The 23174-nt window shown below is 41.7% G+C and overlaps 2 protein-coding genes across 4 annotated transcripts; both read right to left on the bottom strand.

The window, feature by feature from the left end:
* Window positions 1–330: 330 nt before the first annotated feature.
* Window positions 331–7427, bottom strand: LOC125306368 (zinc-binding protein A33-like). The gene is made up of 6 exons (XM_048261692.1): window positions 6363–7427; window positions 5667–5762; window positions 4001–4234; window positions 3758–3849; window positions 3534–3649; window positions 331–2873 (listed from the first exon to the last, which is right to left on the bottom strand). The coding sequence occupies exons 1-6, from the start codon at window positions 6699–6701 to the stop codon at window positions 2266–2268; spliced, it is 1485 nt and encodes a 494-aa protein (XP_048117649.1). The 5' UTR covers window positions 6702–7427; the 3' UTR covers window positions 331–2265.
* Window positions 7428–13139: 5712 nt separating this feature from the next.
* On the bottom strand, window positions 13140–18971 carry LOC125306641 (histone-lysine N-methyltransferase ASH1L-like). Of its 3 annotated transcripts, none has more exons than XM_048262127.1 (5): window positions 18896–18971; window positions 18615–18750; window positions 17325–17555; window positions 16167–16293; window positions 13140–14396 (listed from the first exon to the last, which is right to left on the bottom strand). In XM_048262127.1, exons 2-5 carry the CDS (start codon window positions 18696–18698, stop codon window positions 14275–14277), a joined length of 564 nt encoding a protein of 187 aa, XP_048118084.1. In that variant the 5' UTR covers window positions 18699–18750; window positions 18896–18971; the 3' UTR covers window positions 13140–14274. The 3 variants fall into 3 exon arrangements, with proteins under 3 accessions (XP_048118084.1, XP_048118086.1, XP_048118085.1); XM_048262129.1 differs by having other exon boundaries at window positions 16167–16290; XM_048262128.1 differs by having other exon boundaries at window positions 18615–18747; window positions 18896–18969.
* Between the last annotated feature and the right edge of the window lie 4203 nt (window positions 18972–23174).

Below are 23174 nucleotides of genomic sequence, written 5' to 3'. Positions count from 1 at the left end.
TCATTCATTGATCACAAGCAATACAAACTCCCACAACTCTCGTAAAGAATGAGTGTGCAAAAGAATGGAAGTTCTGTCTGTGTTCTGGTGATAAGGAAGGCTTTTATATGGGTGTTGTTACCATGAGGATGGATGGATATTCTTCAAAAATAGTATTCAGTGAATATGTATCACACTATGGAATACATTGGGCCCTATCTTAGGTTGTGTGTGGCGCACCATGGCACCAGATGGGATGCAACATGTCTTTGCTAGTTTGTGACCAACACAGTTATAATCTTCCTGTAAGGCACGCACATTGTCTAATAGCAAATCACCTTGCGCACCCAGTTAATAGCAAGACTTCATAGCAAAAGCCATTTAATTAACATTTATGGCACAGGCTCTCACAAAATATATCATAACAGCTTTTTACAATTGTTAACATTCATTTATCCAAACTGTATTCACATTTTCAAAAAACTCTAAATACAATTAGCAGAATATCTGTCCTCTGTGGCCATACCATTAACCATACATGTTGTTTACACACATGCAGTCAATGAATACATTTCTACAATGCTTACATTTTCTTTGCATTCAACCAAATTCATGGACCCCCTTATTTATACATGCTTACACACAGCATATCAGAAATGAAACCTCAAGTTCTAAAACCTAAAACACAAAAAATATAATAAAAATATATAAAATATGAAACCACTAATTATGTGACAAAAGCAGATAGCTATTGAAACAGTTGATATTTTGAATAAACAGAAAAATTTAATGTTTACAGCAGTGTAAAATAAACCAACCATTCCTAATTCAGAGACAGTGTTAAATGTATTTTTTATATGGATGCACTGTAAAAAGGGGAGATTTTGTGTTCCCTTTGTATGTTTTTTGACACATTTACATCGCCCTCCATATTCATTTGGTACCCCTGGTAAAGTTGAGGACAACAAATCATCCCAGTAGTTTCTGATGGAGTTCAGATCTGGAGACTGAGATGGCCATGGCAAAAGTTAGATTTTGTGTTCAATAAAACATTTTTCTGTTAATCTGAACATGTTTTGGTTCATTGACCAGCAGGACGATCCAATCATGACCCAATTTTAGTGTCTTGGCAGAGACAGATTGTGATTTAAATTCAAATAAGAAAAATGTGAAGTTCCTGATCCCATGCACTCTAAAGAGGTTCCTAGGGGCTTTGGAATAACAGGGTCACAATGTCACAGACCGTCATACACCATCAGTATGCAGATCTTTTCAATATAGTCGTTCTTCTACGTACACCAAACCTACTTTGAGTCATTGTTGACCACAGAACATGATTCCAGGAAAAATTCCAGTAGCATTTAGCAACTCTAGACACATGACATATGTACTTAAGTGACAAGAAAGGCTTTTCCCTGGCCTCTTTAGAGGCCTTCCCGGTCTATAATCTTGAGACTTGGTGACCCCAAGATGCTATTTTTTTCTGTAACTATCCAACGGTGACCCTTATGGAATTTTTTGCCTTTCATACCATTCTCCTCACTGTGTGTGGGGGTAAGATAAATATGATCTTTGTCCAGACAAGTTTGCTATATTTCCAGTTGTAGAAAGACTCATAATTTGCAAATAAAATATTTTTTAGTCATATAATTGCTTAAATCAAGAAGAAAAACTTTAAATTTGGCTAAATTTTTTCCCTATGACGGAATAGTTAACTTGCTCTTAGCCCTGGATGGGCAAACAAATGTCTGTAGCAAGGAACTTTTGACCTCTTTCTAATCAGAATGACAAATCAACAGGGAACAGGGACTCAGAGATAGAGAGAGACTCTGAGGCAGTCCACCCTTGTTAGCCCCAAACCCCAGATTAGGGGTTTTGATTCAGATAGAGAGAGCCTCTCAGTCAAGACAAACCTGTCGAAAAGGGGCCCTTGCATCAGACACATACACTGAAAGGTGCTTCCTCTTTTTGCGCTGTGAGAGCCTCACAGCCCTAAGTTACAAGCACATGCACACACATTACACATACACAGGAGTAGCGATGTCAACTGTGTTACGGGAGCCCCGTAGATACCAGAGTGGACACAAAACGCAACACAGTTGATTGGAACTTTGAATTATTGTTTTAACGGCAAACATGTACATGTTAAAATGTGTGTGTGTGTGTGTGTGTGTGTGTGTGTGTGTGTGTGTGTTTGCATTTCCAACGTTCTGATCTGCCCTGCTAAATTACAACCACAGAGGCACAGCTTCCACTGATTTCCGATTACATGACTTGCTCTCCCAGTCATCCAAAGATCATCCGAAGAAATCTCTCTAAAGAAGACGCAATGATTTGCACCAAATTCAGGTAAACTTCCAGATCAGTGGGGGACTGTGGGGGAGAAAGATAGCAGCACACAGTGAGGGCATGGCAGTCTGCCCCATCCAGACGTGCTCCAGGAGAGAGGCACAGAGAGAGGGGCACACCTTTATCACACGCTGCAGTGTACACCTGCACCAGGCTGTCGGCATCATAGAACGCCACCCGGCCTTCATCACAGTCCAGATACAAGCCTATCCGCCACGGCTGATGCAGCAGGTTCAGGGTGAACTCCTGACCCTGAACTGTCACACTGTAGCCGCTGTCATGTTTTCGGTACAACATTACCATCTCCTGCAGCTTGCCAGGTGGAAACTCTGTACACACCCCCACGCCCCAGTCCAGCTTCCTGCCCATCTCCACCTCAAAGTAGTGCCGGCCCTGTTGGTGGACAGACCGGCCCTTGGCCAGGGGCCTGTAGTCCTGGTACCGGCCAAACAGACCCCTCTTGCCCGTCCTCTTGATGGAATGACCACTATTGGTCACCACAGCATAGGCCTTATCCCACAGAGAGATAACTTCATCAGGGGGTACTGTTGGAGGAAGTGACCATGAAGTTGTTTTCATCATTAATGTTGTAAATGACTGTTGTAGAAAGAAATGGCTGATCTTTAATACAATATCTAGATACAGTATGTACTGTATACAGGTGCCCATTATCAGCAATCATTCATCCAATGTTCCAAAGGCACATTCTGTTTACTAATCTGATATAATTTTAAAAGGCTAACTGAGAAAACATTGGAGAACCCTTTTGCAATTCTGTAAGTTCTGTAAATGAACATGAAATGTGCTGTCACTGAGCGCAAATGGTGATCATGTTGAGATTATGTTAAATTGCATACTGTCTTTTTCTGTTTTATGTTGTCTGTTTTTCACTGTATATTTTAATATGGAACTAATATGCTGCTGTCTTGGCCAGGACTCCCTTGAAAAAGAGATTCTGAATCTCAATGGGATTACTCCTGGTAAAATAAAGGTTAAATAAAAAAAGTAAGCACATAATGTAATCTGAAAACTGCTGCCCTGATTAAAAAAACAATGCAACTGATCTCAGCTGATATTCTGTCTATAATGGAGTGTAATAGAAATTTCTAAGGGACCCCAAACCTTTGAATGCTAGTGTATGTATTATACCCATCACATGAAATGGCATGTATCATTCAGGTGGTTCCTCTGTGCCACCCCCTCACCTGGTTGAATGTTTCTAAGTATGTCTCTCCACACAAGGAAGGAGAGATGTGTCTCATATGGCCCCAGAGAGATGAAGTCACAAGACACATTTAATCCTGCCAGTTCGGCTGAGAACCTGAGAGAGACAAGCGGACAGAATAAAGGCCATTGGCTCAGCTGTATTCTTCTATAGCTTTTAGGAGCAAAGCTAAAAGACTGTGCCTATGCACTTGTATGAGTATACCTAAGATGAGTTGTGCTGCCAGTTTCTTCAGCAACTGCCCCATCATGATCCAGCATCTTCTCAACCATGTTGCGTCCTACTGTGGTCCACCACTGCACACGTACACACACACACAGAAAGAGAGAGAGAGATGTATGCATACACACCTCATATTTATGAATGAATCAGTTATCTATAAACTGCTCTCTTTAAAGTACATTCAGGATCTGATGAAAAGCCAAGTTCATCATCATGCAATCTCACCTGAAGGAAGGTGTCGGGCTGACCGATATTCAGAGCTGACCTGAGCGTCCCCTCAGTGTTTCTGTCCTTGGTGGAGATTTGTGTCATCTTGGACAGGTTCTTCTGCATGGGCTTCAACACCCTCTTCTCTTCCTGCTGCAAGTGTGTCTTCACCTCCTGCTCCTTCTCTCTCAGGAGCTGGTGCAGTTGCTCAAACTCAGCCGATATCCTCACTGACCACTCTCTGGACGTCTCCTGGGGTAGAGCAGGAACAGCTTTAGGCTACGTCTACATTATGTCGGATACAAATGTATACGACACATTTTTGTTACGATTCACCCTCCCATCCACATTCGACCATCGTAACAATGTCTCCGAAGTGGAGCAATTTGGATCCGCTGGAGACCCCGAACTCATTTTGCTCTGCAGCCGTATCGGACTAATATGGACGGTTTGTCAGTAGTGTGTTGTGGAACCATCTGAAAAAAGATGACGTACAAGCCCATGTTTCCTGCACTGATTTGTTGTGCTCGTTTAACATAATGATGGCCGTGCTGCTTTTCGAGAATCACATGAGGTAGACTATTTGGTAACACTTTACTTGATAGTATCGACATAAGAGTGACATGACAATGTCATGAACACATGACACTGTCATGACACATGAACCCTAAACCTAATCCTAACCTCTAATCATAATCCTAACCCTAACCTTAACTTGTTATAAAAAAACCGAATGTCACTTAATAACATGTCATAAATGTTTATGACTTGTTTATGACACATTCATGACAGTGTCATGTCACTCTTATGTCGATACTGTCAAGTAAAGTGTAACCAGCTATTTTATTCATATGTAGTTCGTCGGCAAAGCTACCTGACTTTAAAGTTGACATGTCGAGTTTAATCTCGTCATGGCAAAAATAGTAGTGTAACAATGGCGAATCGGTGTCTGCACCTTAAGTTTATGATGTTTTGCCTGGTGCTCTAAAAGTTGAGTGTCACAGTAGAAAGAACAGAGACGCACTCAAGGGCTTGATACTAATATAATTTGTATTCAGAACCGAGATTTTAACAATGAGTCTTAGGACAAAACTGGAAAATAAACGTTTACAAACAAACTAGCTACCCCACATACCAATTTAATACTACTGTATGAAAATGACCGAAAAACACAACCTCCCCTTGTTTAATCCTTAAAATCTTCAAGAGCTCAACTATTGGTACAACATTAATGAAATATAGTATATAGAGAAAATAATGATTGATAACAAATGCGTACAAAAACAAGTTTATACTACCCTTCCAAATCTAGGGCCTTGTAGAAAGTCAATGAGAATGCCGTACAAACTTTTAATGGTTCAGTCATACTGGGAACGTGTTTTTCTTCCACCCTACAAAGTTTGAGCCGCTTATGAATAATACTTTTCATTTTATTACTGCCCAAACATTGCTTACCAGACAATGTGATTTACAGCCTGTAAAATGAGGGAATTTCTGGGGCTGAAAATAATATGAAGACATAGGATCTGAACAGAAATATTTTACAGGCCTTGATTTTGGAACCCATTCTTGACATAGACAAGGTTTGAACAAAATCTGAGACAGTGCAGCAACAACCTTATCTGATTTGACACGGAATGACCCATGCAGTACTTTCAAGCACTATAGTGCCATTTCTAAAAACCTTAGTTTTTTGTATCTCAGCCGTCTGCAATCTGATCATGTAGTCCAGGTTAACGATCTCTTCAGACAGGAAGGACACCGCTCCACGCAACATAGCCTAGAAAACAGAACAGGTGTAAGTTTAACACTGCAACACTGTTTACTCTAAATTCTTTTTCAAGCAATTGTGTATGTGTGTGTGTGTGTGTGTGTGTATGTATATATGTGTGTTTGTCTGCCTGTCTCTCTATCTACTGAGTGTATGTGTGTGTGTGTGTGTGTGTGTGTGTGTGTGTGTGTGTGTGTGTGTGTGTGTCTGTCAGTCTGTCTATCTACTGAGTCAGTGCATGTGTGTATGTGTATCTGTCTGTCTGTCTATCTACTAGTCTGTCTATCTACTGAGTGTATGTGTATGTTTATTACACGGCTCTTCATAATGCTGCAGAATGCTCCATTCACTTGAATGGACCTTCCCAACGTTCGGTGGTCTGCTAATTTAGATTATTTTCTATAAACTGCTCTCTTTAAAGGAGAAGGCACAACCCTTCAGGGCGGAACAAGACCCCTCCGCTGCGCGTCGGGGTCCGGTTCGCCCTGTCGGGACTTATTTTCCCAATAATGACCGCCGTTCTATACATCATCCCTTACATATGTGTGTGTGTGTGTGTCTGTCTGTCTGTCTATCTACTGAGTGTATGTATGTGTGTTTGCAGCTGACCTTGCAGCGTTGTGCCTTCTCCTCTACAGGTCTGCAGTTGCTTAGCGTGCGGTTGGCTTTGATGTGTTTCCGTGTGAAGGGCTGCCTGCACTCAGGGCACTGGCCAGAGCCACCACTGGCTGCCAGGTGAGCTTTGATGCACTCCCTGCAGAAGGTGTGCTGACAACGCAGGCTAACGGGATCGCTGAACTCAGACAAGCACACGGGGCACAATAGGTGCTCCAACAGAGCTGAAGCCATCTTGGTTAAAGAGAGTAGAAAGGCAATGAAGGCAATGAAGTCTGCTGAAAATTGACTTTGGTTATGACTTTGGAGAAAAATCATTAAACAACCATCCATTGAATACAATGCATACCTTTATTCTAGTAAAAGAGTTAAATACTGCTGAATCAGTAAACTTTCAGAGTATGCGCACACTTCCCTTAACAGAAATCCTTACTTAAATTTAATAAAATGAGCACACAATTTAGTAAAATGACCGCACAATTTAGTAAAACAAAACACACTGAGAGAGGGTACTGAAGTGGGAGTGCCAAAACGACTTGATCTAACAATGAAGAGACATCTCTCTTTGCAATCCTTCCTCCTGAGATGCCCCCGCGAGAGTTTAATAGGTGCTATAATTCAAAATCCCCATGTTATTTTCCCATATAGTCAGGTAGAACATTGTGGAAAGTGGGCATAAGTGTGACATAAGGTACGAATGCAATTTTTTTTGCATAAATTGGGGGTGTCCTTTCAGAATCTGACGGGTGCCGCTCCGGCACCCTTGAGCATTTTCTTTAAAATGGCATCACCTGCCACACCACTTTTTTGATCATAGAAAATAATCTAAATAGACATTAACATAAACCCATCATGTATGGTATCAAATTAAAGCTCTTTTCATACAGAAATCAGCGTTGGCCATAAAAAAGTTGAATAAAATAGTTTAGGTCCCGCCAGAGAACAAAATATCTTTTGCAAAGTGACCTTTAAGGTCAAATTAGGTTACCTTTTTGCAGCATAATAGCTTATACAGTACCCTCCAGAATTATTGGCACATCTGCTAAAGTTGACTAAAAAGAGGAATATAAAATCATCTTTTGGAAATTTATCTTAATGCATTAAGTAAAAAAATGAGGAAATATCCAACCTTTAGGACACCGATTTTCTTTGTGAATGGTTTTATTTTTATGCTCATTGAGCTCAATGCAAATCAAAATAAAAAACATGCCAATCTCTAGGTATGGTGAAGGGTATGTGATGATGTGGAGCTATTTTAAATCCAAAGGCCAATGGAACTTTATCAGAATGCATAGTATCCTGGATCCATGAAATAACTGGCCTTTAAAAATAAACATCTGCCTGCCTCTATGGGAATTTAACAAAGGGTGCCAATACTTATGACCCCTGTATTTAAAGGAAGAACATTTATTTTTATGATGCATTATTCATTCACAAAGAAAATTGGTGTCCTTAAAGGTTGGATATTTCCTCATTTTTTTAATTAAGGCATTAAGATTTCCAAAAGATGAGTTTATATCCCATGTATTAGCTAGGCCTACATATGTTTGCACACCGATTCCGACGAAGCACTGTCTGCTCTGCACATGGTCCTGTGACTGCATGACATGCCAACTAGATCTATTTATGTCGCCGAAGAGCTTGGGTTAGTAGGCTATTGTAGAATTGCAGTCAACAAAATCAAAGGCTGAAACATCAGTAGGCTAGGCTATGCAGAGAGGTCATGCTTCCAGCTATGGTAACCTAGGCTATATCAAGCCTTTATCAGCGTTTGTAAGGTTTTTCGCTTGCATGCTGTAGTGAGACTGCCCGTTTTCGATCAATACTTACGTTGCTTTACAAGTTGCAACGTGAGGGTAGGTCATATAACAGGAAGTCTTCTTAATTATTTAATTGTATCAAAATAAAAGCCACATAAAGAAAATTCCAACTGTTCAACAAGACAGCAAACAGGCCTATTCAGATTTTAGCTTTTTGTACTTCAATTCACTGGATCTTTCTTTCTGTAAAACCACAGATACACAGAAAATGTAGGGCTACAGTACATCAAAATATATACTTACACATCTGTAGGCCTACATATCATAAAATTCTACACAATCAGAATAGCATACAAAAATAATTAACATATGCTACGATTCTATTCAGATATGCAGCAACAATTTATGGTAGATAGATAGATAGATAGATAGATACTTTATTGATCCCCAGGGGAAATCTTAGCAGTCTTAGCAGCAGCATACATACAACACAAACACATTCTTTAACAGCAGAAAGAGTAATTAAAGTATATAATATAAAAACACAACTAAGCAGTAAAGACAGTAGAAGATAAAGAATATGCTAAATATACTAAAATACAAATTATACTAACACTTAATACAATATATAAAAATATACTAAAATACAAATTACAAAATACAAATTATACTAACACTTAATCTAAATCAATTCTAAAAACAGTATCCACATAGTGGTGATTAATAAATCAGAGGTGCTTGCAATGACTGAGGCAGGGACTGAGCCTGTGATTCTCTGTGCATAGTAAGGTATGGTAAGGTGCTCTAAGGTGCTCTGTGTGAATGAGTGTCATGGTGGTAGTGCAATGGTGATAGTGGTCATGGTGATAGTGCAAATGAGTAAGTCAACAGTGCAACAATGCAGTAATAAAGTAAAGTAAAGTCTATATATCTATATATTTAACTATTTAAGAAAATGTATAAGTGTGGCCACAGTTCGGCTGTGGCATGGAGGGGGTTATGCATATGTGCTGATGTGCTAATATAGCACGCATAAACAGTGAGGCATAAAGACAGTGGTACAAGTGGCTAGTGGACAGACAGTACCAAACATGGAGGGGGGTGAAGAGGCAGACAGACTATGCAGAGAAGTCTATCTCTCCCTCCTCCCTTAAGTGAGGCATTGAACAGTTCAATGGCCCTGGGGACAAATGACTTTCTCAGTCTGTCCAGTTGTGCAAGGCAGTGGCCGAAGTCTCCAGCTGATCAGGCTCTTCTGCTTAACAATAGTGCTGTGGAGTGGGTGACACTCATTGTCCAAGATGTTGATCAGTTTGTTCAGGGTCCTTTTGTCAGATAGTGAAGTGATGCACTCCAGTTCAGCTCCAACTACAGAGCCAGCTTTCCTTACCAGCCTGTCAATTCGCCCCACATCCTTCTTCCTTGTGCTTCCTCCCCAGCATACTACTGCATAGAAGAGGGGCGCTGGCAACAACAGACTGGTAGAACATCCTGAGGAGCTTACTGCACACACTGAAGGACCGCAGCCTCCTCAGGAAGTACAGCCTGCTCTGCCCTTTTCTTGTAGAGTCGTCAGTGTTGGCTGAACAGTCCAGTTTATTGTCCAGGTGGAGACCCAGATACTTGTAGGTGCTAACCACCTCCACATTGACCCCATCAATGTGGACTGGTAGCAGAGTGGGCTTAGACCTGCGGAAATCCACCACCATCTCCTTGGTCTTTGAAGTGTTAAGTTGAAGATGATTGAGTTTGCACCATTGCACAAAGTCCTCCACCAGGCTCCTGTACTCCTCCTCCTGCCCGTTCCTGATACACCCCACAATTGCAGTATCATCAGAAAACTTCTGCATGTGGCATGACTCGGTGTTGTAGCAGAAGTCAGATGTGTACAGGGTGAACAGGACTGGAGAGAGCACAGTTCCCTGTGGCGCTCCGGTGCTGCAGATCCCAGTGTCAGAGAGACAGTTCTTCAGTCTGACGAACTGTGGTCGCCCGGTCAGGTAATCTGTAATCCAGGTTACCAGGTGAGCGTCCACACCCATCTGCAAGAGCTTGTCTCCCAATCTGAGGGGCTGGATGGTGTTAAAAGCACTTGAGAAATCAAAGAACATGATTCTCACAGCACTTTTCCCCTTGTCCAGGTGGGAATGTGTCCTGTGTAGAAGATAAGTGATGGCATCGTCCACGCCCACTTTCTCCTGGTAAGCAAACTGTAACGGGTCTAGTGCATGGCGTACCTGGGGTCTGAGCATGCCTAAGACCAATCGCTCCATTGTCTTCATCACATGTGATGTAAGAGCGACAGGTCTGTAGTCATTAAGCTCACTAAGGTGTGGCTTCTTAGGGACAGGGGTGAGACATTATGTCTTCCACAGTGTTGGAACTTGTCCAAGGCGTAGGCTCAAATTGAAGATGTGCTTCAGTGGCTCCCCCAGTTCAGCAGCACAGGCCTTGAGTAGCCTTGGGCACAGTCTGGGCACAGTCTGTCAGGCCCAGCTGCTTTATTAAGTTGGACTCTTTTGTAAGGGTGAGGGGTGTAGGGGGAGGGTAGGGGGAGGGGTGCATCTGGGATCTGTGTGTCTGATGGCTGTTGAGTCACCTCATTGTTCATGATCGCCATGTGGGGAATGGGTGCAAAATCCAGTGATGGTGGGGGTACGATAGCCTGTGATGATGGAGGTGAGTGTTGCGCTGGTATTGAGGGGGGGGTGTGAGGGTGGGGGTTGGGGGATGGTGGACAGACCACCGCCATTGGAGCTGGAGCAGGGCAGTCAAACCTGTTGTAGAAGTGGTTCAACTGGTTCGCCCTGTCCAGGTCCCCCTCCACAGAGCTGCTGTTCTTCTTCATCTTCAGGCCAGTGATAACCTTCATGCAGTCCCATGTCTCCTTCAAGTTGTTTTCTTGCAACTTCTGTTCCACCTTCTTTCTGTAATCCTCCTTAGCTTCCTTCAGCTTGAATTTGAGTTCCCCAGACGCCTCAGCTCTGCCATGTCCCCTCTCTGAACATGCATCTTTTTCCTGTTGAGAAGGGTCTTGACATTGCTGGCTTGTTGTTGGGAAAGCAGCGTACAGTTCTGGTGGGAACAACAATGTCCATGCAGAAGTTCAGGTAGTCAGTTGTGCACTGTGTGACCTCCTCCAAGTCCTCTCCATTCTGTAACACACTCCAGTCAGTACACTCGAAGCAGTCTCTCAGAGCCTCATCCACTTCGGGTGTCCACTTCCTGAAGGTGCGTGTGGGAACTGGTAGCCTCTGTACTTTGGGCTTGTACATTGGCTGGAGATGAATGAGGTTGTGGTCTGACTTTCCCAGTGGGGAGGGGGTTTGCATTGTATGCATCCCTCACGTTTGCATACATGAGGTCTATTGTCCTGTTTTTCCTTGTAGGGCAGTCAACATACTGGTAAAAATTTGTGAGTGTGGAATCCAGTGTTATGTGATTGAAGTCTGGATTGGTTATGGTTATAGGATTTGGCAGATGCTTTTGTCCAAAGGCACTTACAAATAAAACAATACAATAGTTAAATTAACAGTGAACAGTTTAAAAAAAACATTGGTAAGACAACATTAAGGTGAATAGCAATACTAAACAATAATGCCAATGCAATCAATAGCCTAATGAAAATAAACAAATACAATAATATACTATAATCTAATATACAATATACAATAACTCATAAGAAACGCTGGTAACACTTTACTTGAAAGTATCGACATAAGAGTGACATGACACTGTCATGACACATGAACCCTAACCCTAGCCTCCAACCCCTAATCATAACTCTAACTTGTTATGACAAAAACCAAATGTCACTTAATAACAGAAGCGTTATGTCATAAACATTTGACTTGTTTATGACACGTCAATGACAGTGTCATGTCACTCTTGTGTCGATACTCTCAAGTAAAGTGTAACCGAAATGCTTAATTAACTATGTGCATGCTAAACAGATATGCTTTAGGCCCTTCTTGAAAGACCCAAAACGGAGAGCACTGGGCATCTCATTCCACCAACAAGGAACCACTGAGGAAAAGTCTTGAATTTGACCTAGCGTTTATGGCTGGTCGACACAACAGACAGTTAGGGATGTGCAGCTTGATCATAGAATTGAGATAGCACGGAGCAGATCCAGCAAGTGTCCTATGGGCCAAGGTGAGAGATTTAAATTTAAATCTGGCCACTACAGGGAGCCAATGGCGAGAAACTAGAAGAGGAGTTACATGTGTCTTCTTTGAAGACCAGGCATGCTGCAGAAATGTACAATTGTGTAAATTTACAATTTACATAGAAGATGCTTCGGTGTTCCAACACCTATGCTAATTCATGAACTCCAAAGCCACTGACTGTTATGAAATGCATTTCTTTGGTTTGAACACCTTAAGGACAAACCAGGCGTAAATGCCATATAGCACAAGATCTCAAAAGCAAAACTAAATCCCTACAGTTGGCCTATGTGTCGGATCTGCTTCAAAGTGATATGGTCTCAACCTTGGACCATTCTACACCTTCCACCAAGTTTCATGGAAATTGTTAATAGTTTCAGCGTAAACTTAATTCAGCACAGAGATGGACGGACTGAAAACACAATGCTGCACCGAAGAAATAACCCAATGATGAATGTGCTGTGTTTTTGCGCTTTTATGTGACAGGACAGCAGAGAGATTGACAGGAAGTGAGTGAGCTATGTTTTAAGTGTTAGGTGTGGGAGTATTTACAGTATGTTATCTGTGGATGGCAGGTTTAGAGTATTAGGGTATAACAATGGCAAATGCTCAGTTCCAGAGGATTAATATAGCAATGGCAAATGCAGTTCCACAGGATTAGGGTATAAATGGCAAATGCTCAGTCTGCCCAGGTTCAACTTGGTTCTCTGGGGCAGTGCCAGAGTTGGAGCTGGCAGAGCAGCAGGAGTGAGCATGTGTGTTTGTGCATACATGCACCCACACTTGTGCCATACAGTATGTATAGGCTTCCTTGAGGAACAATAAGGAACACAGGGTAAATAAGACACAGGGCAAAATAATCTTTATTGAACATTCAACTTTTTTAACATTTGGCACCTATCTTCATAATGCTGTCATAAATGTAGGCTTGACGGTACTGCTGACACTGTCTGCAAAAGTTCTTAGCTGGAAACAGACTGTAGGATTGGACCAAAGAGAAAAAAACAAGAGCAAGGAACATGTTTTATGACCTTGTGTCCTACTCCTATGTATGTACTGTACAGTTAAACATTTTATACATATTCGACTCCTAATATCTTAATATTCAAGGCAATTAGACATTACACAATACAGCTGCCTTCTGCCAAAAAATATTTGATCTAATAAGAAACCAAATATGATACAGTGTAGATAATAAGTGCTTTTAAATTATAAAATGTAGCTTCATACAATTATTACTACAAGTATGCAAACTGCAGTAAAAGTAAAGCTCTATTTCTTAAGCATACATGTCAATAAGTTATATTTCCTTTCTTTTAGCTGTTATGAACACTAACATATTCTCATTTAATCTGTTAGATATTGTTTTACTCTTATTTTTAGCTGGTATGTCAATCTGTTTAGGTCATGGACCAAAATTGCATAATTTGTTGGGACCAAATACATAAACAATACATTCAGATATTCAAATACAAGTACAAATATTCCCATTAAAATCTGGTTTGGCTTAAACGCAAACTAGTTACATCTTGTATTAGCTTAATTGCAGTAAAAGGTGCTTAAGGGTATAAACGCGTAAATTGGCTGTGGCCATAGTGTCTGTCCAAGCAGAGGATAGTGCAAAGGGAAAGGCACCACATCCAGAGGTGGCTGCAGGTATCCACTGACGCCAGCGAGTGCACTTCTTCCACGGCTGTTGACCTATGTCCATTCATCCAGGGTGGACTTACATAGCACATTCTCCTCCCCAGGGGCGAGATGTTTGACCTGTGCATGTTCTGTCTTTTCTAGGGTCTTGCATTGGGATCCTGGTCATTTTACTCTACCTGGTCCATTGGTCCATTTTGAGCTGCCAGAGAGACTGCTGTGTTGTTTGTGGAGAACACAGTGCACATCCCCTTCCCCACCATTCTGTCCTCTTCCTCCTCCTCCTCAGCTCTCTGTTCTCTTGGCCTCCACCCTCATGTTCTGTCCTCCTCCTCAGCCCTCTGTTCTCTTGGCCTCCGCCCTCATGCTCTTGTTGTCTGCTCCACACGGGGAGCTGGTGGGCGGCTGGGTGGATGGTTGGAGGCAGCTTGGAGGAGGCACGGTGGGGAGCCTCTCTGTGTTAGAGGAAAATAATTATACTGGGTATACTATGGCTATTACTATTACAGCTCCTGCTGCTGTTGCTACTATTACAAACTATTACTACTACGATTACTTTAAAAGTAGAGATACTGTACTACTTCTGCAACTAATATTATTTTAATTAATGAATTGATAACAACAACACACACACAAGGGTGGGTAGTAACGCGTTACAAGTAACGAACACGAGTAAAAAAGTATTTTTTTCGAGGAACATCAACTTTCCATATTCCTTTTTTAAAACTGCACCTCTACTCTTACTCAAGTACATTTTTTAACCAGTAATCTACTCTTTACTCCGCTACATTTGCAATTGCCTTTCGTTATGAGTACAATTTTATTATCGGAGGAGAAAGTATCTTGAGGGAGAAAAGCGCACCCCTCGCTCGGTGCACAACCGCATGGGAGAAAAGAAACAGGGCTTCAGAATGCATTATTACGTTGCCCCGCGATTATAAAAGTAATGACTGACGTATGTAGAATCAGACCATGTTGTACCCTAATATATATCTAACAGCAAGGCAATGACGTCCTGCCAGCGGCTGCATCTTCTGGCGAGGCTGCCAGAAGTACTGTAGCAACGAGACGACAGGTATGACATGACAGAAACTTTAACCTATATTCATTTCTGACCAGCATCGTTCAACAATCACATTGGACAAGGAAAGTAGGCCTACAACTTCATTCACAAACAAAGCAAATGCACTGGAAATCAAGGACACAAGTTAGAAAATCCTAGCATTCGTTTATGGATCCTCAATGTTGTCAGTGCAGGACATCACAGAGACAGTCGGCTGAGAAAAAAAGATAGCCTACTCTGTCACTCTGTCCGAGTGGACATGCCTAAGCTATATGTAGCCTAAATATAGGTCTACCCATAATATAGCCATTGTTTTTAGGTTACATTGTCTGTATGGTTTATGGTTTATAGTTATTTACCTGATGAAGGTCTAAGACCGAAACGTTGTGTTCAAAATAAATAATTGCTTGTGGAATGGTCAGTGTGCGGGATTCTTTCTAAGCTCCTGATTGTCTGTATGGTGAAATTATTACCAGACATCTAGCAATGCAAAGTAGAAGAATCAACTGGCAACGGATTGGAAGTGACTGCTTTTCAATCTGTAGCCACTTTAATGCTTATTCTGGCTATGACAAGATAGCCTACAGAAGTGTGTCAAATAATGATGAATGATTAGCCTACAGAGGAGGAGAACAGCAAACAAGCAAAAAGGATAAAATATAAAAATGTAAAAAAAGTAACTTGTTACTTGAGTAATTTATTAACAGCCTTTTTTTACTTTTTCTAATTACACACTGCACTGTGTCAATGACGGAAAATAAGCCCTATTCCTCGGCAACATGTAAGTTGTGTACAGCTATAGTAAAGTAAAGAACACATCTGCTTTGGATGAGCATGAAAAGATGAAACACCCACTGCTACCAGCTATCACTGATTGTAATGTCTGCACCAGCTAGCACTGGCATCAGCTAGCACTGCCAGTGATGTCTGCACCAGCTAGCACTGGCAGTGATGTCTGCACCAGCTCTGTACCGCTATGTAGCGTTTACCAGCTCTGTACTGATACGTAATGACTAGTCCATAAGTCGACAACTATTACAAATCAATCAATTAGTTGTTGTGAAACCCTTACAGACACACACACACACACACACACACACACACACACACACACACACACACACAGATACATCCATATTGCGTCATGTTTGTGCTGTCTTACTGTCTGTGCTGGGCTGGTGTTGCAGGAGCTTCCACACCACCATGTCCAGCCGTTTCTTCTGGGCCTCCATGCGGTCCAGAGCTGAGTGGAGAACCAGGGAGGATGGGAAGCACACCTCACCCCTCTGCTGTCCAGACAAGCACACACACACACACACACACACACATCCATATCAGCACCGAAACGCAGCTTACCTGTCCTACAGCCAAATAAAAATTAATTCTACCCAGTTAATGCACACACACACACACACACACACACACACACACACACACACAGAGAGAGAGACAAATACTTGCTAACACAGACATATAGACGCACACGTTTATTCCCAAGCACCAACAAACACATAGAAACACACCCACACAAACACACAAATACCGCAGATGCAGATAAATGCAGACAAACACACACACAAACACACACACACACACACACACACACACACACACACACATCTATTCCCAAACACACATCTATTCCCACACACACACACACACACACACACACACACACACACACACTCTCTCTTAGTGCCAACGCACACGCACACACACACACACTCTCTCTCTCTCGTAGTGCCAACACATACTTGCCAACCTGTTGACATGTAGAGTGTGCTGAGTGTGTAACCCCTCTCCCAGGTCTCTCTTGCCCCTGGGTTTCTGCCATACTGGAGCTATTGCTGAAAAAGGTGCTGGTGTTAGTGGCGTTCACATAGGTTGGCTTCAGCACTTTTAACTGACCGGCCAGGTGGCAGCCGAGTCTGGGACGGATCTGGCCCACATCCAGCCCGCATCTCAGCCTGACCTGCTCCAGAGTCGGCTGCCTGCCGGGCAGGAAATGAAACACATTTTGCAGCAATAGTCCAGACAGACCTGATCATCTGACAGAACAGAATCAAGTTCCTGCCTGTGTCACACTCAGACTCAAGACTCTTTTCTTCTTCTGTGGTCTTAAAAAATGTTTTGTTGTAGAGCTCACTTGAAGGAAGCTGTTTTTTGGCAGTCAGTTCTGAGGTAGTGTCCTAGCCTGAACCCCCTACTTTGACTGACCTGTCCCTCCTTTCCCTGCTATTGTGTTTTTTACAACCCTTAACGGATTGTAAGCTATAATTCTGATGTGCCTGTTAAGGATGTGTATCTTGCAGCAGCTCACCGTGCCCTGCTCACACTGAACCATGGCCTCGTCCTCACTGTCCCGCTGGTCATTATGGTGACAGCTGCGTACGTTGGGGTCACAGTCTTGGGTGCCGGCGGTTGTCGTGTTGCTGGCGGCACCTGTCTCCGCATCGCTGAGCTGGATGGCAGCGTTGCGGCGAATGCTGTGGTACGCCCGGCGCAATCGGCACACATCACGACCCACCGCTGATTTCTTGCCATAGTATTTCTGTCGCAAAACAAATGATAAAAATTAACTCATGATCTCATTCTTTATGAGAATAAAAACTGTTTCGAATGAAAGACTCTGACATTCCAAAGTGTCTTAATCAATACTGAACTGAAGTTTAAACTGCATTGCCTAATCTGGAGTTTAACCTGCATTGCCTAATCTGGAGTTTCATGTTGCAATTTGCAGCATTTAAAAATGGCATGGCACAGAATGAATGAATGAACAGAGTGGTTTACCTTGTTCTCTGATGTTAACATAGAACATATGAATGAACAGAGTGGTTTACCTTGTTCTCTGATGTTAACATAGGACATATGCAACTTTGGTCTGTCAAAAAACATGCTCAAATGCTATTTTACAAGCCCATTTACAACCCTATAATAAGGCTGGGGAATAAAATGGATCATTGTAGTAGATATCTAGCACCCCCTCATGGTTATCTGGCACCAACATGAATTAACTGAGCATTACACTGATTGGCTGTCTTGCAGCCAAAGACTGCTCACAATAGGCTCCGTCAACTTCTTGAGCAGGGCGGTCCTCAGAGGGATGGTTTGCATCACAGTCTGTTTTTGTTCAAATTGGCCCCTTTTTGGCAACTTCAAAGTCTGAGATTTCCATATGAAGGAGGGAACAACCGTGTTTCCTGGTCATGGTAGCTTTATGGCCATGCATCAAACAAAATCAAGGTAACCAAAAAACCAACCAAAACGGTAAAAACCGTTTTCCATTCTGCCATCCTTGAGTTTCATTCTGTACTTTACATAGATGCACAATGTTGTAAAATGATATATAGTAATAGAATATAATGTAATATAATAATATAATATAATATAATGTAATATAATATAATAATAGAAGACAATGTAATATAATAAAATAATAGAATATAATGTAATATAATATAATAATAGAATATAATGTAATATAATAAAATAAAATAATAGAATGTAGTGTAATATAATAAAATAATAGAATATAATGTAATATAATAAAATAATAGAATATAGTGTAAATGTAAATATTGTCCAGCTGGAGGCGGTGACGTGAGCCTACCTCGGCGCTGATGAACACTCTGAGCATGTCCTTGTCAAACGCATCCAGGCTCCGGTACTGACCCGAGACTATCTGCCTCTTCATGGTGCTCAGGTCCAGAGGCTCCGACTCGCACTCGCCGCCCCGCAGCCTCCTGCTGAGAACGACACACACACACACACACACACACACACACACACACACCAGAGCACATCAATATCAAAATACACACAATGTAATGCAACTCTAATCTAATACAGAATGTTATAAACACACACACACACACACACACACACACAAACCTTTTCCTTGCACGGAGATTAAGTAGAGGAGCAGCAAGGATATGACCAGCTGAGTCTAGAGAAAGAAAAAAAGTTCTACATTAAGAAAAAGAGAAACCTAAAAGAGACAACATTAAGGCCTCTGCACACCGGCGCCGACATGAGTGCGCTGTCACTTGCCACGCACATCAGAGCCGACATTTTTAACTGGCAAACACTGGATGAACAATGGATGTTATGGAACGGCGCCTTGAAAATAGAACTGAATCCTAATCTACATGGCGGTGGTGTATTGAGAACATGAAGGTCGAAGGCGGAGTGCACCACACTCAGGCCAGCGCTGGTGTGCGTTGGCCTTTACTAATAACCCATGGAACCCAGGAAGTGCTGGGTATGATTACTAATAACATATAGGAAGTGCTGGGTATGATTACTAATTACATATAGGAAGTGTTGGGCATGATTACTAATAACCTATGGGCTAAGCATGATTACTAATAACCTATAGAAAGGGCTGGGCATGATTACTAATAACCTATAGAAAGGGCTGGGCATGATTACTAATAACCTATAGGAAGTGCTGGGCATGATTACTAATAACCTATAGGAAGTGCTGGGAATGATTAACTTTGAGTATGTCTGTCTTCACAGGATCCAGAGAGCATTGACAACATGAACCTTCTTATCTCTGTCAGGGCTTACTTCGGTACAGTAGCACAACTGTGGCAGAGGCACTGAGTGTGTGAGATTTATCAACCGTCTTCAACTCAATCAGATCAGCACAATCAGTAGCCTTCACGGGTTCAGCTCAGCTTGATTAACCCAAATACTTGCCCAACGTCACTGGCAGCCAATCCACTCCAACGAGTTCAAAGAGCTCCTCCTGACTTACAGCCTTAAATGGCCAAAGCCCCTAGCAATCTGAGTGACCTCATCACCAATACAACCATACTCCACGTCCCATCCACATACCTCTAGATGATGGGAAATAAAGCCTTCTGTTGTTTTCCCCTCATGCCTCTCTCAGAACTGTCCCTTCATCTGTCCCTTGAGGCCTTTAAAACAGACAGGCTTTCCCTTCAGCCGTCTGTTATTTTAGATCTCTATTCATTTCACTTCAGTGTTTCCCATACATTGACTTATTTGTGGCGGCCCACCACAATATCAACACTGACCACCACACAATGATTTTCTATGTTGTACTAGCAGCTACTTAAATTGGATGAAATCCTTTCATTGCAGAGCTATGTGCACCTTTGTACAGCCTCTCCTTGTGTCTCTGTCCCTCAACAAACCTGCATGCCCGTTTAAAGAAAACATTACAAATCCTGTAAGGATTGTTGTTGTCATAGAAGACGACTGGCTAAACCGTGATTAATTCCGGTTAGCATCATAACCCCGTTGCACAAATTTGTTCAAAACTGTGAACACCCCCGTCACCTACCACCACAAATAGAATTCAGAAACACTGCACTTCATTTAAGCTTATTCATCTCATACTGTTATTGCTGGGCTTGTACACAGTGCTCCATGAGTGAAGCATTTTGATATATGTCTCTGCAGATGAGAAGCATTTTATTAGTGCTATTTTATTACTGTTATTGATCTAGACTTGATTTGCATATGATGGTGTGGTTTGACCAAGGTGATAGTACATCACATGCACATGCAGCTTTTTACCAGCCCAGAGGAAAGAAAATGTTAAAATGAGAGCTCCTCTCTTTCTCAGTTGTTTCTCCTAGACAATAATGAGATCACAGTGATATAAAAATGAGATTATTGCTTTTGTCTCCCGCTTCTCAGGTTTGTCTCTGGAGCAAAAGAGTTAAGTTATCTCAGTGTAGACTCCCTTTAATATACAAATGAGATCTCATTAATATTTTAAATAATGCTCAGTGTTGTCTAATTTATACATCTCATATTTTACTCAGGCTGATCCACCAGAGAGCTCTCTCTGTAAACTCATGCAATTCTCATTTCAGATCTTTTTGGTAAATCTCAGATTAGGCTCCATCAGTTCTGTAAAAGAGATCTCTTCACAAGCTTGAACCGTTCTCATTCTAGTCATCTCAGTTTAGTCCTTTTTTGATTTACAAAAGAGATCTCAGCAAAGGCTTATACAATACTCAGACTTGCTCAATTTATATATCTCATATTTTACTCAGGCTTATCCATCAGAGAGCTCTCTAAGTGAACTAATGTAATGCTCATCCAGAACTATTTGTTTTATAAATTAGTCTGATCTGTAAGAGCTCTAGCTGTTGTACAACAATTCTCAAATGATTTTCATTGGCTTATTTGTTTTAATTGCACATATTTTCAAGTTCACATTTGCAAACAGTAGGCCTAACCATGTGATGTGACCATAGGATGTGACCAACACATTTGACGATGCTCTGACAGACCTCTGAAGTTTGCCTACAAAAAAGCTACCATCTATGCCCATATAAGGAGATCACCTGTTAAATTCTCGCGCAGGGAGACGACGAAATCGGAGACGCAGACGTTTTCCTGAACACACTTTTGTCTTCAACCTTCGAGTAGATATTATAATCAATGGTGCGTGAAGGCGCACAATTAGATTTTTGTTACTCCCAGAGCTAACTTGCGACTTGTTAGCAAGTTAGAGAAATCAAGTTAGACTCCAGAGGTCTATGATGGTCGGACGTGACAAACTCGCCCATGCAGAAGACTCCTACCAGAAAATGCAGTCTAGATTTGGCGCCCAGTGAAACCAAGTGAAACGGTGTGTGGGTATGAAGGATTGTGCAGAACTTGTCACCACGAAAACTCAGAGAAGGTACATTAACATTTTGGTAATTTGCTAACGTTCTTGCATATTTTTAGACTCAATATATCATTGAACAACCTGACAAAGCAGCACAGAAAGTTAGCTAGCTAGTTAATGTTAGCTACTTGTAAGTTACATCACTGGCTGTGCCGCTTGTATATAAAGCTAACGTTAGACAATTTAACGTTGCTAGCTTACTTTGCCTTATACAACTTTAGGGCTCTATCGTGCGTCCCAGCGCAATTGACTTTGTATACTCGCGCTTTTGTCTTTCCGATTTTGCAGTCAGCGATATTGGAATTTTCCCTCCACAGGTAATGCGCCTGTAAATTAGGGAATTGATTGCCCACCGGGCGGTTCAGCTTAAAAGACGGGCCGTGTTCCGCTAAACGCTCACTGTTGATATTTTGCAGTTTCAGAAAAACAATTCCGCCACAGACCAGGAACTCCCTGGTCTAAAGTCTGTGGCGCAAATGCAGATGCTATTTTGAGGGCCTGCGTGAATGAATGTGTTGCACACCAATCTACAGACACCCCCGTGATAATATTTGTCCATTTCCCGGTTTTGTTCGTGCATTGGTGACCTAAAAAATTAGTAGCCTACAACATCTACATGCAATATATTTACAACAACAACGCCTAATTATGACCTATTAATTTGGACAACTTTATACAGCCCTATAAAGGCCAAAGTTACCTTTAATTTTGTTCCAATTTACCGCTATGTATGGCTTTTAAACATCGCGGCGCTTTTAACATCAGCCTAAGCATTATTCCAGCTGCGCTTAAGGTTTTAAGCGCCAGAATTTTGCCTACCTTGTTGTAGCCCATCTGAAATAACTCCAAGCTTTATGTTCCTCCATCCTTTCAAGTATTTTCAAAAACGCTTTTATATCCATGATGGCCTTAAAGTCTTGAGTTAGTGAATTTGCTTAAATCAGCTTTTATGAGCTGTTAACCAGCAAATAGTACAAGAAAGCAGCAAGTATGGCTACAATTTCTGTAGTTGCTGCACCCATTCATTCTCTCTCCTGCTCAAACGAATGTTGTGCGGCATTAAGTTGATAATAAAGTGTTTACAAACCCACTTAACAGAAAAATATTGTAAATAGCCTACTGTCATGCAGTTAATGGGATATACTGTGCAGAGTTGAAAGTTAGGTCAACTTGGAAACTGTTTCTCACAGGTCACTTTGTGCGCAACGCACACTTTGCTCCACTCATCTATACAACATAGTTCCCATTTCGGTAAACCATACATAATTTCAAAGAAAAATATTACCACTCGAGGGAAATAAGTATGGTGTCCATTAAGATGTGAAATCTAGCGTACACATTTTCACGAATCACGGATGTGTTGATGACATAAATTAGGAAATATTAGATGACTTAAGGAGACGTGATGTTGAATTGCATGCCGATGCCATTTAACCCAAATGCCCCAGCGGCAGCACGGGAGAGAAGAGATTAACTGACAGAAGATATGCATTGTCTATAGAGAGGTAATGT

Source organism: Alosa alosa, chromosome 13 (genome assembly GCF_017589495.1).
Source record: "Alosa alosa isolate M-15738 ecotype Scorff River chromosome 13, AALO_Geno_1.1, whole genome shotgun sequence".
Lineage (NCBI taxonomy): Eukaryota > Metazoa > Chordata > Actinopteri > Clupeiformes > Clupeidae > Alosa > Alosa alosa.
This window is presented reverse-complemented; position numbering and strand designations above follow the sequence as displayed.